This window comes from Oncorhynchus gorbuscha, linkage group LG02, assembly GCF_021184085.1.
Source record: "Oncorhynchus gorbuscha isolate QuinsamMale2020 ecotype Even-year linkage group LG02, OgorEven_v1.0, whole genome shotgun sequence".
Classification (NCBI taxonomy): Eukaryota; Metazoa; Chordata; class Actinopteri; order Salmoniformes; family Salmonidae; genus Oncorhynchus; species Oncorhynchus gorbuscha.
Genome location: NC_060174.1, coordinates 14,382,991 through 14,400,870, shown reverse-complemented (window position 1 = coordinate 14,400,870; position 17,880 = coordinate 14,382,991). Strand labels below are relative to the sequence as shown.

General features: G+C 44.0%; 1 protein-coding gene across 1 annotated transcript in view; it reads left to right on the top strand.

Moving 5' to 3' along the window:
* Positions 1-17,880, top strand: part of LOC123997587 (multiple PDZ domain protein-like) — a 230,892-nt gene that overhangs the window by 66,416 nt on the left and 146,596 nt on the right. The window contains exons 16-18 of the mRNA XM_046301983.1: positions 6,887-7,053; positions 13,109-13,171; positions 13,554-13,625. Coding sequence (XP_046157939.1) covers positions 6,887-7,053; positions 13,109-13,171; positions 13,554-13,625 — 302 coding nt within the window. The remainder of the gene's footprint in view (positions 1-6,886; positions 7,054-13,108; positions 13,172-13,553; positions 13,626-17,880) is intronic.

Genomic DNA, 17,880 nt, shown 5'->3' with positions numbered 1-17,880 from the left:
TTGGCATGACGTAACAATGTACATATTGCCAAAGCTTACTTTGAAAATGTACAATATTAAAATAATAATAATCAATATTGTCAATGGGACAACGCTAACAAATATAATCATGGGTCAAAATTAGCCATACATTGAACAATAACAATAAGCACAGAGGTCATGTGCTAGTTGGTTGGTCTGTCAGACACTGTCCCTCATCTTGTGGCAGGCAGCTATGTAGGGCGCTGGCCAGGTCGCCGTTGTAGATGAGAACTTGTTCTCAACTGGCCGACCTGGTTAAATAAAGTCAGATCTGGATGTGGCCATTCTGGAACCAGGTTGCTTGGCATGCAGCACATACGTGTGTGCGTGTGTGTGTGCGTGTGTGTGTGTGTGTGTGTGAGTGATTGTGCAAGCCCTTGAACGTGACTCCAATTGAGCTGCAACCAAACACACGCACACACACTCCCTTTCTCGGCTGCTTCCATGGACAGAGTCATGATGGTAAAGACTTGTATCTTCCCATACTGGTACCTGACTCTCCCCACTAATTACACTTGTATAGCTTTGTTTTTTTATATAAATAACCACTTGTTAATCACTTTTATATCGGTGATCGTCACATAAAAGCCGCCCATATGGGTCGTCTAATATATTGTGTGAGGCATTAAATTGGTGCTGAATTACAGTTTTATGGTGCAGGCTGTCCAGGCTGTGATTGATACCAGTGACACTTGGCCTGAGAGGGGATGTGTGGCTGTGTTTGGCCATTCCATAAATGTACCTAACAGAGCTTTCTGCTAGTGCTCTCAACTTCCCCATGGCTCAGCATAGGGCCAGGCTAGCAAGCAACCCATACCTTGGTGTGGAAAGGGTTTTTCTTTTAAATAGTTTAGGTTTGCTTCATTTATCTTAGTGAGTTTTGCACTTTGGGGGGTATTCCATTGGTTCCTTGTGCTGCGGCAAGCTAGGCCAATATCAAAGATCACAAAAACTGTTTTCGACCCAGGTCTGATAGAAAACGTGTGGGTTTGATGAATTCCCACCTTGACACTTTCAATGCATACAATTTGCCTTCATAGTACATCACATGAAGAAGGTGTAGCCAAGAGCGTCATAAGACTTGCTGTGAGCAGTCATTATAGCTCCTTATAGCAGCTCATATAAATGCACAATGTACTCAACACATTGGTGGCTAATAGGATCTAAGGAGTCCCAGGAGGTCTCGAGGCTCCATGAAATGGCCTGTGTTTTGCTTTCAGATGATTTCTGACTTTGTTTTGTTTGGCGGTGCCAAGCCTTTTTCCTGTTGCACACACACACACACACACACACACACACACACACACACACACACACACACACACACACACACACACACACACACACACACACACACACACACACACACACACACACACACACACACACATATATATACATGAACGTAGCCACACACACACTCATGAACACACACACACACAGAGCAACTTTTTCTCCCCAGATCAGCTCCATTCACCTCCTTTGCTTTATTGGCTATGGACTGTTCAAGGACACGGCTCATGTTGCTAGTGGTTACTGTTAGTGAAGTGACCCGTCAGAAACCTGTTACATTTTGTGTGAAAGACGGACCCAGAGACATCTTTTCTGGAACTGCTGTTTCTTCTTCACGTGCGTGTGCCTTACTGTTTGTCAGTGTGAACACGCCAGTGTCAACAATGCTTGTGACTCTCTCGTTCTTTGTCATGTCTCTCATTCTTTCACTCTCCTCTCTTTCTCTCTCTCTCTCTCTACTTTCTTTCTTTTCTTTCTCTTGCTATCAGTCTCGCTCTCTCTTCTTGTCCCCCTGTTCTCCACCCTTCTGACTCGGATAACTACGGTTCAATTTCCAAGCTATCTTGCCTTGTTTTAGAGTCCTGTTTATCTCTTTTTAAACTTCTCATGATATACACTGCTCAAAAAAATAAAGGGAACACTTAAACAACACAATGTAACTTCAAGTCAATCGCACTTCTGTGAAATCAAACTGTCCACTTAGGAAGCAACACTGATTGACAATAAATTTCACATGCTGTTGTGCAAATGGAATAGACAACAGGTGGAAATTATAGGCATTTAGCAAGACGCCCCCAATAAAGGAGTGGTTCTGCAGGTGGTGACCACAGACCACTTCTCAGTGCCTATGCTTCCTGGCTGATGTTTTTGTCACTTTTGAATGCTGGCGGTGCTTTCACTCTAGTGGTAGCATGAGACGGAGTCTACAACCCACACAAGTGGCTCAGGTAGTGCAGTTCATCCAGGATGGCACATCAATGCGAGCTGTGGCAAGAAGGTTTTCTGTGTCTGTCAGCGTAGTGTCCAGAGCATGGAGGCGCTACCAGGAGACAGGCCAGTACATCAGGAGACGTGGAGGAGGCCGTAGGAGGGCAAAATACACTGAATGTACAAAACATTAGGAACATCCTCCTAATATTGAGTTGCACCCCCGTTTGTCCTCAGAACAGCCTCAATTTGTTGGGGCATGGGCTCTACAAGGTGTCAAGAGTTCCACAGGGATGCTGGCCCCCATGTTGTCTCCAATGCTTCCCACAGTTGTGTCAAGTTGGCTGGATGTCCTTTCATCTACACTGATTGAAGTGGATTTAACAGGTGACATCAATAAGGGAAGACCACCTGGATTCACCTGGTCAGTCTGTCATGGATAGAGCAAGTGTTCCTAATGTTTCGTACACTCAGTGTAAGTTGTAGTGACTGAATAGACGCTGAAGCAAGCACACTAAGTGCTGGTATCAATACAGTTGTTGAGGCAGCCCTACAGAGGTGATGCATAGCCCTCCCATCTCTCTCTCTCTCTCTCCCCCTCTTTATCTTTCCATATCTCCTACTCTCTCACTACCTCTCACCTTCTCTTTCTCTTTCTTTCTCCCTCTCTCTCACTACCTCCCACCCTCTCCATCTTTCCATATCTCCTACTCTCTCACTACCTCCCATCCTCTTTCTCTCTTTCTTTCTCTCTCTCACTACCTCCATCTTTCCTACCTCCCATCTTTCTCTCTTTCTTTCTCCCTCTCTCTCACTACCTCCCACCCTCTCCATCTTTCCATATCTCCTACTCTCTCACTACCTCCCATCCTCTTTCTCTCTTTCTTTCTCTCTCTCACTACCTCTCACACTCTTTCTTTCTCTCTTTCTTTCTCCCTCTCTCTCACTACCTGCCACACTCTTTCTTTCTCTCTTTCTTTCTCCCTCTCTCTCACTACCTCCCACCCTCTCTATCTTTCCATATCTCCTACTCTCTCACTACCTCCCACCCTCTTTCTCTCTTTCTTTCTCCTACTCTCTCACTACCTCCCACCTTCTCTTTCTTTCTCCCTCTCTCTCACTACCTCCCACCCTCTCTATCTTTCCATATCTCCTACTCTCTCACTACCTCCCACCTTCTCTTTCTTTCTCCCTCTCTCTCACTACCTCCCACCTTCTATCTTTCCATATCTCTCTCTTCTTTCTCTCCTTTCTCCTCTCTCTCACTACCTCCCACCTTCTCTTTCTTTCTCCCTCTCTCTCACTACCTCCCACCCTCTCTATCTTTCCATATCTCCTACTCTCTCACTACCTCCCACCTTCTCTTTCTTTCTCCCTCTCTCTCACTACCTCCCACCCTCTATCTTTCCATATATCCTACTCTCTCACTAGCTCCCACCTTCTCTTTCTCTTTCTTTCTCCCTCTCTCTCACTACCTCCCACACTCTTTCTTTCACTCTTTCTTTCTCCCTCTCTCACTACCTCCCACACCCTTTCTTTCTCTCTTTCCTTTCTCTCTCTTTCGCTCTCTCTTCTCTCCCTCACTCCCCCACTCCTTGTCCCATATTAACTTAAATTTGAGTAAAGATGTAATGATGGCGCGTGAGAAATAAAGTGACGGTCAGCCGTAAATCCACCAGAAATGAAATGAGACTAATTGTGCCATTAAGGTTATTTCCCTCGCTCTCTCTCATCTCTATCCCCCCCCCCCACCCTCCCTGTCTCATATTACCCTTGAATTTGAGTAAAGATGTAATGGCGGCGCGTGGGAGTCAAAGTGGCGGCCGGCTGTAAATCTACCAGAAATGAGACTAATTGTACCATTAAGATTTTAGACTCGGCACATTTCTCACTGTAAATTGTCCGGGGGGGGGCAAGGGGGGGTCTGGATGTTGGGAAGAGCTCCTTTCGGGATGAAAGGCGCTGAGTCGGCGGGACGGTCTAAGGGGAGAGCAGTGATAAAAGTACTATCTCAGCTTCACGGGATGGCTTAAGTGCGTTCTAAGGACACAGCTCCTAAGTACCTCTGGCTGAGATTGGCTAGGCCACCACAAGTTTTGGGGTGTGTGTGTGTGTGTGTGTGTATGTTTGCGTAAAACAGCCAGGTTGTCTTGACATCAGAGTTCTCTTTTGATCTGAGAGGGATGTGGGATTGTACTCTAATAATAAACTTAGAGGGAGATATATTATTACTAGAGTACAATCCCACATCCCTCTCAGATCAAAAGAGAACTCTGGTGTCAAGAGAGGGTATATATACATACATATACACACGCAACATTCTCAGTCAGACAAGGTTGGTCTTGAACGTGCTTCTAGCCAAAGTGCTTCTACACCTGTATTGCTTGCTGTTTGGGGTTTTAGGCTGGGTTTCTGTACAGCACTTTGAGATATCAGCTGATGTAGGAAGGGCTTTATAAATACATTTGATTAGAAGCACCTATTGTGACATAGCTCCAGTTGTTCCTTTACATTTCTCCTAAAACATTGGGGCCCCAATTCAATCTATTGCAGTTAAAGGAAACTGCACTGCAGGGTCACTCCTCAATACAACTGCAGTACATTAGAATGTCTGGAACACAAATGTGTGTTTCTCCAGGGGTTTGGCGATTGCTCCATCCTCCCAGAAGTCCTTGGACATAAGGAGGACGAAACCGAGCTGATCCTGGACAGTGGCATTCTCACGCTATGTCTCACCTCTGATCCCTGCCTTGACCCCACTCCCACCTTGACCTCTTAGACTTTTAACCCCATCCCAACTCCTACCCTGACCACCAGGAGAGGAGAGGGAAATGGTAGTGGATGAGGAGGGAGAGGAGGACGTGGTGGATGTGAATGGTAGACAGGGGCAAACCGTGGATTCCTACCCCAGAAAACCTCCACCGTCGTCTCTGGAGCTCTGGAGCTCAGGAGCAGGTGAATGCTCTACTCCTCTGCAGTATTGTGCCTTGGCAAGTCAGACGACAGATGTCTGGCTTCCACCTCTACATCAGTGCTGGCCAACAGGGGGCAGCAGTGTGTGCAGACTATCTCCAGCCTAGCTGGAACACACCAGACTTTAGTCAATTTCTCAAATCAAATCAAAGTTTATTTGTCACGTGCGCCAAATACAACAGGTGTAGGTAGACCTTATAGTGAAATGCTTATTTACTGGCTCTAACCAATAGTGCAAAAAAGGTATTAGTTGAACAATAGGTAAGTAATGAAATAAAAACAACAGTAAAGAGGCTATATACAGTAAAGAGGCTATATACAGTAAAGAGGCTATATACAGTAAAGAGGCTATATACAGTAAAGAGGCTCTATACAGTAAAGAGGCTCTATACAGTAAAGAGGCTCTATACAGTAGAGAGGCTCTATACAGTAGAGAGGCTCTATACAGTAGAGAGGCTCTATACAGGAGGCAGTAGAGAGGCTCTATACAGTAAAGAGCTATATACAGTAAAGAGGCTATATACAGTAAAGAGGCTATATACAGTAAAGAGGCTATATACAGTAGAGACTATATACAGTAGAGGCTCTATACAGTAGAGACTATATACAGTAGAGACTATATACAGTAGAGGCTATATACAATAGAGAGGCTATATACAGTAGAGGCTCTATACAGTAGCGAGGCTCTATACAGTAGCGAGGCTACATACAGTAGTGAGGCTATATACAGTAGCGAGGCTATATACAGACACCGGTTAGTCAGGCTGATTGAGGTAGTATGTACATGTAGATATGGTTAAAGTGACTATGCATATATGATGAACAGAGAGTAGCAGTAGCGTAAAAGAGGGGTTGGCAGGTGGTGGGTGGGACACAATGCAGATAGCCACAGTGCGGGAGCACTGGTTGGTCAGGCCAATTGAGGTAATATGTACATATATACATGAATGTATAGTTAAAGTGACTGTGGATATATGATAAACAGAGAGTAGCAGCAGTGGAATAGGCTTTGTCGTGTCCTCTTCACGACCGTCTTGGTGTGTTTGGACCATTCTAGTGTTGTTGATGTGAACACCAATGAACTTGAAGCTCTCACCCTGCTCCACTACAGCCCCGTCGATGAGAATTGGGGCGTGCTCAGTTCTCCTTTTCCTGTAGTCCACAATAATCGGATAGGTTGTTATTCTGGCACCACCCGGCCAGGTCTCTGACCTCCTCCCTATAGGCTGTCTCGTTGTTGTCTGTGATCAGGCCTACCACTGTTGTGTCGTCTACAAACTTAATGATGGTGTTGGAGTTGTGCCTGGCCATGCAGTCGTGGGTGAACAGGAAGTACAGGAAGGGACTGAGCACGCACCCCTGAGGGGCTCCAGTGTTGAGGATCAGCGTGGCAGATGTGTTGCTACCTACCCTCACCAGCTGGGGACGGCCCGTCAGGAAGTCCAGGATCCAGTTGCAGAGTGAGGTGTTTAGTCCCAGGATCCTTAGCTTAGTGATGTGCTTTGAGGGTACTATGGTGTTGAACGAAGACCACCGTTGCTTATTGGGTCAGTATTATATTATACATGTTACTGCTATACATTCACAGTGCTGACCGTTGTTATTTAGGGAGAAGGTGGTGGGAGTGTGGCTGGGGACAGGATTAAACCAGTTTGTCTTGCCATCTTGACAGGTGAAGGAGGAAGGTGGAGATGGTACTGTGGAGAAGCTGGAGTCCAGAGCCCTCTTTGATCAGCTCTCTCTAGGTCAGTCTGTGAATTCCTGGGTGGAGACTGGGGACAGCGAGGCGGACTTGGACTCCAGGAACGGAAGATCAGAACTCATCCTCACAGACACAGAGTTAGTACCGCTCTTCTTCGGAATACAAATATTGGTTTAAATGTTTTACAAAATACCAACACTCAATCCAAAAAATATTAGTCACATGCTTTGTAAACTGCAGCTGTAGACTAATAGTGAAATGCTTACTTATGGGCCTTCCTAACAATGCAGAGAGAAAGAAAATAGAGAAATAATAGAAAATTAAAACCACATAATTAGTAAACACACAATGAGTAATGATAACGTGGCTATATTCCGGCGCCGACAGAGATGGCCGCCTCGCCTTGCGTTCCTAGGAAACTATGCAGTATTTTGCAGTATAAGGTAGTTGTTGTGAAATTGTTAGGTTAGATTACTTGTTAGATATTACTGCATGGTCGGAACTAGAAGCACAAGCATTTCACTACACACGCATTAACATATATTTGTATGTGACATTTGATTTGATTTGGTACAAGTACCGAGTCGATGTGCAGGGGTACCAGGTAATTGAGGTAGATATGTACATATAACTAGGAATAAATTGACAAGGCAACAGGTTTGATAATAAACAGTAGCAGCAGTGTATGTGATGAGTCAAAGTGTAAAAATGGTGTGCAAAGAGGGTCAATGCAGATAGTCCGGGTAGCTATATGATTAACTATTTAGTTATATCTTATGGCTTGAGGGTAGAAGCTGTTCAGGGTCCTGTTGGTTCCACACTTGGTGCATCGGTACCGTGCAGTAGCAGAGAGAACAGTCTATGACCAGGGTGGCTGGAGTCTTTGACCATTTTTAGAGCCTTCCTCTGACACCGCCTGGTATCGAGGTCCTGGACGGCAGGAAGCTTGGCCCCAGAGATGTACTGGGCCGTACACACTACCCTCTGTAGTATTTTGTGGTCGGATGCCAAGCAGTTACCATACCAAGCGGTGATGCAGCAAGTCAAGATGCTCTTGATGGTGCAGCTGTAGAACTTTTTGAGGATCTGAGGGACCAAGACAAATCTTTTCAGTCTCCTGAGGGGCCTCCGTGTTGAGGGTCAGCGTGGTTGAGGTGTTCAGTCCCAGGGTCCTTGGACACACGTACTCATTCAAGGGTTTTCCTTTATTTTACTATTTTATACATTATTATTCTACAGTGTGGACATCAAAACTATGAAATAACACATGTGGAATCATGTAGTAACCAAAAAATCCAAATATATTTTAGAATTTAGATTCTTCGAAGTAGCCACACTTTGCCTTGATGACAGCTTTGCACACTCTTGTAATTCTCTCTACCAGCTTCACCTAGAATGCTTTTCCAACAGTCTTGAAGGAGTTCCCACATATGCTGAGCATTTTCCTTCACTCTGCGGTTCAACTCATCCCAAACCATCTCCGTTGAGTAGGGGTTGGGTGATTGTGGAGGCCAGGTCATCTGATGCAGCACTCCATCATTCTCCTTCTTGGTAAAATAGCCCTTACACAGCCTGGAGTTTTGTCATTGTCCCTAGATAAATCACAGACAGTGTCACCAGCAAAGCTCCATCACACCACCACCTCCATGCTTGACGGCGGGAACCACACATGCGGAGATCATCCGTTCACCTACACTGCGTCTCACAAAGACGTAATCTCACATTACGACTCATCAGACCAAAGGACAGAGTTGCACCGGTCTAATGTCCATGGCTCAAGTTTCTTGGCCCAAGAAAGTCTCCTCTTATTATCGTTGTCCTTTAGGAGTGGTTTCTTTGCAGCAATTCGACCATGAATGCCTGATTCACACAGTCTCCTCTGAACAATTGATGTTGAGATGTCTGTTACTTGAACTCTGTGAAGCATTTATTTGAGCTACAATCTGAGGTGCAGTTAACTCTAATGAACTTATCCTCTGCAGCAGAGGTAACTCTGGGTCTTCCTTTCATGTGGTGGTCCTCATGAGAGACAGTTTCATCATAGCGCTAGATGGTTTTTGCCACTGCACTTGAAAAAACTTTAAAAGTTCTTGACATTTTCCGTACTGACTGACCTTCATGTCTTAAAGTAATGATGGACTGTCGTTTCTCTTTGCTTATTTGAGCTGTTCTTGCCATAATATGGACTTGATCTTTAACTAAATAGGGCTATCTTCTGTATACCACCTTTACCTTGTCACAACACAACTGATTGGCTCAAATGCATTAAGATGGAAAGAAATTCCACAAATTAACAAGGCACACCTGTTAATTGAAATGCATTACAGGTGACTACCTCATGAAGCTGGTTGTGAGAATGCTAAGAGTGGGCAAAGCTGTCATCAAGGCAAAGGGTGGCGACTATATAAAATATATTTGTATTTGTTTAACACTTTTTTGTTGATTACATGATCTGGTATGTAGTATGTCATAGTTTTGATGTCTTCACTATTATTCTACAATGTAGAAATACTCAAATGAAAGAAAAACCCTTGAATGAGTAGGTGTGTCCAAACCTTTGACTGATACTGCATATCATCCATGTCTTTTTTCAGCCACGACTCCGTGAAACAGTTCTTCAGGTCCCGTTGATAGGATAGTCTCGACCGGAGCTTGTTCAGTTTGTTCTGTACGATTGCCAAATGAACGGAAGGTAGAGGCAAATTATTTATGTGTCAGGGTGCCCATACATCGTCCTCTTTTACACCACCTCTTCCTTTTAGTGAAAGCTTCTGGCCTTCAGAAAAGCTATGTTCGTTGGAAACATGCAGAAAAAAATAAAAATCTAAAAGTTTAAAATGACAAAATGAATAGAATGTAATCTACCTTGTTTAGTGTCATTTATATCAGACAGTGGGTTGAGTAAGAGTTACATGTCATTACATTAATTCTCAAAAATGTAGTTGATCTGCTCATTCTCTGGCTCTCTAGTAGGCTTGGCGCCCCCCCTGCTGGTAACATGATGGTATGGCAGGCAGTGACTCCAGTGACATTGCCTGAGTCAGTCATACACACAGTATATCTGAACCATGATCTGAAAATACAGGATTGGACAGTGTTTCCCAACTTGTTTTTGCACTAGCACTAACAAACCTGATTCAAATCAAATGTATTTATAAAGCCCTTTTTATTTATTTATTATTTATTTATTTCACCTTTATTTAACCAGGTAGGCAAGTTGAGAACAAGTTCTCATTTACAATTGCGACCTGGCCAAGATAAAGCAAAGCAGTTCGACAGATACAACGACACAGAGTTACACATGGAGTAAAACAAACATACAGTCAATAATACAGTATAAACAAGTCTATATACGATGTGAGCAAATGAGGTGAGAAGGGAGGTAAAGGCAAAAAAGGCCATGGTGGCAAAGTAAATACAAAATAGCAAGTAAAACACTGGAATGGTAGATTTGCAATGGAAGAATGTGCACAGTAGAAATAAAAATAATGGGGTGCAAAGGAGAGAAATAAATGAATTAATTAAATACAGTAAGGAAAGAGGTAGTTGTTTGGGCTAAATTATAGGTGGGCTATGTACAGGTGCAGTAATCTGTGAGCTGCTCTGACAGTTGGTGCTTAAAGCTAGTGAGGGAGATAAGTGTTTCCAGTTTCAGAGATTTTTGTAGTTTGTTCCAGTCATTGGCAGCAGAGAACTGGAAGGAGAGGCGGCTAAAGAAAGAATTGGTTTTGGGGGTGACTAGAGAGATATACATATGCTACAGGTGGGAGATGCTATGGTGACCAGCGAGCTAAGGGGGGACTTTACCTAGCAGGGTCTTGTAGATGACATGGAGCCAGTGGGTTTGGCGACGAGTATGAAGCGAGGGCCAGCCAACGAGAGCGTATAGGTCGCAATGATGGGTAGAATATATGGGGCTTTGGTGACAAAACGGATTGCACTGTGATAGACTGCATCCAATTTGTTGAGTAGGGTATTGGAGGCTATTTTGTAAATGACATCGCCAAAGTCGAGGATTGGTAGGATGGTCAGTTTTACAAGGGTATGTTTGGCAGCATGAGTGAAGGATGCTTTGTTGTGAAATAGGAAGCCAATTCTAGATTTAACTTTGGATTGGAGATGTTTGATATGGGTCTGGAAGGAGAGTTTACAGTCTAACCAGACACCTAAGTATTTGTAGTTGTCCACGTATTCTAAGTCAGAGCCGTCCAGAGTAGTGATGTTGGACAGGTGTCACAAAGTGCTGTACAGAAACCCAGCCTTAAAACCCAAACAGCAAGCAATGCAGATGTAGAAACATGGTGGCTAGGAAAAACTCCCTGGAAAGGCAGGAACCTAGGAAGAAACCTAGAGAGGAACCAGGCTCTGAGGGGTGGCCAGTCCTCTCCTGGCTCTCACTCACATCCATAACAGTCTCACTCACGTCCATAACAGCCTCACTCACGTCCATATCAGCCTCACTCACATCCATAACAGTCTCACTCACGTCCATAACAGCCTCACTCACGTCCATAACAGCCTCACTCACGTCCATAACAGCCTGTCCATAACAGTCCATAACACTCACGTCCATAACAGCCTCACTCACGTCCATAACAGCCTCACTCACATCCATAACAGCCTCACTCACGTCCATAACAGTCTCACTCACGTCCATAACAGCCTCACTCACATCCATAACAGCCTCACTCACATCCATAACAGTCTCACTCACATCCATAAGTCTCACTCACGTCCATAACAGTCTCACTCACGTCCATAACAGTCTCACTCACGTCCATAACAGCCTGTCCATAACAGTCTCACTCACGTCCATAACAGCCTCACTCACGTCCATAACAGCCTCACTCACGTCCATAACAGCCTCACTCACGTCCATAACAGTCTCACTCACGTCCATAACAGTCTCACTCACGTCCATAACAGCCTCACTCACGTCCATAACAGCCTCACTCACGTCCATAAGTCTCACTCACGTCCATAACAGCCTGTCCATAACAGTCTCACTCACGTCCATAACAGCCTCACTCACGTCCATAACAGCCTCACTCACGTCCATAACAGCCTCACTCACGTCCATAACAGCCTGTCCATAACAGTCTCACTCACGTCCATAACAGCCTCACTCACGTCCATAACAGCCTCACTCACGTCCATAACAGCCTCACTCACGTCCATAACAGCCTCACTCACGTCCATAACAGCCTCACTCACGTCCATAACAGCCTCACTCACGTCCATAACAGCCTCACTCACGTCCATAACAGCCTCACTCACGTCCATAACAGCCTCACTCACGTCCATAACAGCCTCACTCACGTCCATAACAGCCTCACTCACGTCCATAACAGTCTCACTCACGTCCATAACAGTCTCACTCACGTCCATAATAGCCTCACTCACGTCCATAACAGCCTCACTCACGTCCATAACAGTCTCACTCACGTCCATAACAGCCTCACTCACGTCCATAACAGCCTGTCCATAACAGTCTCACTCACGTCCATAACAGCCTCACTCACGTCCATAACAGCCTGTCCATAACAGCCTGTCCATAACAGCCTGTCCATAAGTCTCACTCACGTCCATAAGTCTCACTCACGTCCATAACAGCCTCATTCATATTCGACTACATCTCTTGTCGCTTGAGATGGATACCAAATCCAATTTATCAGCTCGTCTTTGCCCGTTGGAATAGGAGATCACATACTAGTTAAATCGGGATTCGTTACTCTGAAATCTCTATCATTTCCCCCTTTGGCAAAGGTCTGTATTCAAAGTGTCTCAGAGTAGGGGTGCTGATTTCAGGTCAGTTTTGCCTTTTTAGATCATCATGAATAATATACAGGGAAGCTGATCCTAGGACAGTACTCGTGTTAAGGTATGAGGTTTATTGCAGAGTAAATTATTTAAATTGAATGGTTATACAGACCCACTAGCCGCACATATTGTAGGAGGGAACATTTCTACCTGGGGAACCTAAAGGGTTGTGTTATTTCCAGTGCTACTGTTTAAACAGTGGGAATAAGTTGCAAAAATGTCTTGCCATATCATATCCTCACGCGGTACATAATAACAATAATACAGTATCAAAACTGAACAACGTATCGTACTGCACTACCAATATCCCAACTGGTACAGTAAAGTGGTTGATTGATTGATATACCTAATGGTTGATGTGTTCTCCCCTAGCTCGGTGCATTTGATTGGCACAGAGAGGAGAAAGAGGAGGGGCCAGGGAGGAGGACGACACAGGTAGGACAACAGAACTCGCTGTAAGCCACAGGCAACACACACACATTCTACATTCACCATCACTTCTGGTTGTTATTTAAAGTGTCTCATGGGGGACAAAACATAATTAACCAAACCCAGAATCGGTCAGGAAACACCCCTCCAAGACCGAAATATAGTTTTTTCTAATGAGCAACAGAAAAACACATGTTCCAATCGACGTGTTCAGTCACTCTTTAACCTCTCGTGAACTGGGAAAAGACCCTTGGGGTCAGAAACCTCTCTTGCAAGGGGGAGCTGGCAAGAGGTCAGTAGGAAGCAGTCAGCGTGTAGATACAGAACAGGTGAACGTACAGGGACATTACAATCAATTAGTGGTTAACAACATGGCGTATGCTCTCAGTGATCTACCTGAGAGGGAGGAAGGAGAGGGAGAGGAGACCCCTGCCTTCAGTCACTGGGGACCCCCACACAGGTAAGGGCTGTGTCCATGTGTGTCCATTTGTCTGTCTGTCTATGTGTCCAAGTGGATACTGACAAAGTATCTTTTTCTAATGAAACATTTAACAGATTCACTAAATTCACCTTGTTGTTTGGGTGACGGTTTTTGTTTTTAGTTTATCGGGTACAGAAGGACTGGGGAAAGAATCATTAGAAAACGTGTAGTTTGGAACCTGGATGATAACTTCTCACAGTAAAAAGAAATGTTAAACTCCAGGCCCACCTAATAGAGAGCAATGTGATCATAACTGCAGTGGTTGTGTGTGTACCTGGACCTGTGTGAGTGTGTTTTTATTTGATTTATTTTAATTTGATTTTATTTCACCTTTATTTAACCAGGTAGGCTAGTTGAGAACAAGTTCTCATTTGCAACTGCGACCTGGCCAAGATAAAGCATAGCAGTGTGAGCAGACAACACAGAGTTACACATGGAGTAAACAATTAACAAGTCAATAACACAGAGAAAAAAGGGGAGTCTATATACAATGTGTGCAAAAGGCATGAGGAGGTAGGGGAATAATTACAATATTGCAGATTAACACTGGAGTGATAAATGATCAGATGATCATGTATAGGTAGAGATATTGGTGTGCAAAAGAGCAGAAAAGTAAATAAATAAAAACTGTGGGGATGAGGTAGGTGAAAATGGGTGTGCTATTTACCAATAGATTATGTACAGCTGCAGCGATCGGTTAGCTGCTCAGATAGCTGATGTTTGAAGTTGGTGAGGGAGATAAGTCTCCAACTTCAGCGATTTTTGCAATTCGTTCCAGTCACAGGCAGCAGAGAACTGGAACGAAAGGCGGCCGAATGAGGTGTTGGCTTTAGGGATGATCAATGAGATACACCTGCTGGAGCGCGTGCTACGGATGGGTGTTGCCATCGTGACCAGTGAGCTGAGATAATGCGGAGCTTTGCCTAGCATGGCCTGTGTGGGGTAGTGTGCAGGGCCATAACCAGGGTTTGTGTTTTAGTGTTATTAGATGGACTGAGGTGAATGAACCTACAGCAGCCAAGGTCATAATGGTGTTAATGCTTGTTTTTGTTGTTCTCCAAATAGAATTTGGATGTTTTTAAAATTATATTGAAATGCAGTAAATGAGAAGGTTTCCCCCCCAGCATTGTTTTGGGGAAAGTTTAAACAAATTTACTTCATTTCTATACAATAAAAAATAAGCGTTCAAATTCTATTTGGAGAACAACAAAAACAAGCATTAACACCATTATGACCTTGGCTGCTGTAGGTTCATTCACCTCAGTCCATCTACAAACTCACAGCCTATTAGCTATACAGTTTTAATGTTATACCTCAGAAAGGATGGAAATATGACAAATGATTCACACTGACACATAGTATCAGTGACAAAATGAAAACCGAGGACATTTTTTGGAACTATTGTTTGCGTGTTTATTGCATTTTAATGTAAGGCCTATAAGGAAGATTGGTCAATGGGAGATGTTTATATATGAAACATATCTTATGCGTTTCAGTTCCTAACTTGTTTGATAAGATTAGTACAGATTTTCTCAGGGGTCCCCACATGGGGCCGCGACCTCCAGTTTGGGAACCACGGTACTAACTTTTCCCTCTGCCTCCCTCCCTCCCTCCCGCGTTGCGTCCCGCCTCAGCCTCACCACTGAGCACCACATCATCAGTCTTCCTCAGTAGCCTACTCTCTGTAAAGCAAAGTTATTGTGTGAATTTAGTAGCGTATTTTTTGCTCCTGCTGAGGTAGGCTCCGTTTAACGTTAGCTTTTGCTTCTTGCGTCATCTTTCTAGCTAGCTAGGTAATATTAGCCAGAGCCCTGCCGACAGACCCACCTGACTGACTGACATATCTATAAGCTTGTGCACTCATTCTCCGAGTGTCGTTATTTGTTTGTGTGTGGGTTGTCTGTTAGACACGGCAGGAGTCGCTGGATCGTTTTAAAATGGCCTTTTGTCCGGCATTTCGCAAACACAGCAGCGTCTCTATTGCCTACTTGAGCCGACTGCGAGCTAGTTTAGTTTGTTCCTGGTCGGCTCTCGGCCTGTGCCACGAGAGGGCAGAGTTAGCCGTTTGAGAGTGTGGTGAATGTGTTTTGAAAAGGCATATCTGGGGACGCAGGCAAACATAATGAACAAACCACTGTTCATGATTCCACTGGTACACTACACATAGAGGCAGGCAAACATAATGAACAAACCACTGTTCATGATTCCACTGGTACACATAGAGGCAGGCAAACATAATGAACAAACCACTGTTCATGATTCCACTGGTACACTACACATAGAGGCAGGCAAACATAATGAACAAACCACTGTTCATGATTCCACTGGTACACATAGAGGCAGGCAAACATAATGAACAAACCACTGTTCATGATTCCACTGGTACACTACACATAGAGGCAGGCAAACATAATGAACAAACCACTGTTCATGATTCCACTGGTACACATAGAGGCAGGCAAACATAATGAACAAACCACTGTTCATGATTCCACTGGTACACTACACATAGAGGCAGGCAAACATAATGAACAAACCACTGTTCATGATTCCACTGGTACACTACACATAGAGGCAGGCAAACATAATGAACAAACCACTGTTCATGATTTGATTCCACATGATTCCACTGGTACACATAGAGGCAGGCAAACATAATGAACAAACCACTGTTCATGATTCCACTGGTACACTACACATAGAGGCAGGCAGGCAAACATAATGAACAAACCACTGTTCATGATTCCACTGGTACACTACACATAGAGGCAGGCAAACATAATGAACAAACCACTGTTCATGATTCCACTGGTACACTACACATAGAGGCAGGCAAACATAATGAACAAACCACTGTTCATGATTCCACTGGTACACTACACATAGAGGCAGGTTCAAACATAATGAACAAACCACTGTTCATGATTCCACTGGTACACTACACATAGAGGCAGGCAAACATAATGAACAAACCACTGTTCATGATTCCACTGGTACACTACACATAGAGGCAGGCAAACATAATGAACAAACCACTGTTCATGATTCCACTGGTACACTACACATAGAGGCAGGCAAACATAATGAACAAACCACTGTTCATGATTCCACTGGTACACATAGAGGCAGGCAAACATAATGAACAAACCACTGTTCATGATTCCACTGGTACACATAGAGGCAGGCAAACATAATGAACAAACCACTGTTCATGATTCCACTGGCAAACACAAACCACTGTTCATGAGAGGCAGGCAAACATAATGAACAAACCACTGTTCATGATTCCACTGGTACACTACACATAGAGGCAGGCAAACATAATGAACAAACCACTGAACAAACCACTGTTCATGATTCCACTGGTACACTACACATAGAGGCAGGCAAACATAATGAACAAACCACTGTTCATGATTCCATTCAGGCAAACATAATGAACAAACCACTGTTCATGATTCCACTACACATAGAGGCAGGCAAACATAATGAACAAACCACTGTTCATGATTCCACTGGTACACTACACATAGAGGCAGGCAAACATAATGAACAAACCACTGTTCATGATTCCACTGGTACACTACACATAGAGGCAGGCAAACATAATGAACAAACCACTGTTCATGATTCCACTGGTACACTACACATAGAGGCAGGCAAACATAATGAACAAACCACTGTTCATGATTCCACTGGTACACTACACATAGAGGCAGGCAAACATAATGAACAAACCACTGTTCATGATTCCACTGGTACACTACACATAGAGGCAGGCAAACATAATGAACAAACCACTGTTCATGATTCCACTGGTACACTACACATAGAGGCAGGCAAACATAATGAACAAACCACTGTTCATGATTCCACTGGTACACATAGAGGCAGGCAAATATAATGAACAAACCACTGTTCATGATTCCACTGGTACACTACACATAGAGGCAGGCAAACATAATGAACAAACCACTGTTCATGATTCCACTGGTACACATAGAGGCAGGCAAACATAATGAACAAACCACTGTTCATGATTCCACTGGTACACATAGAGGCAGGCAAACATAATGAACAAACCACTGTTCATGATTCCACTGGTACACATAGAGGCAGGCAAACATAATGAACAAACCACTGTTCATGATTCCACTGGTACACATAGAGGCAGGTAAACATAATGAACAAACCACTGTTCATGATTCCACTGGTACACATAGAGGCAGGCAAA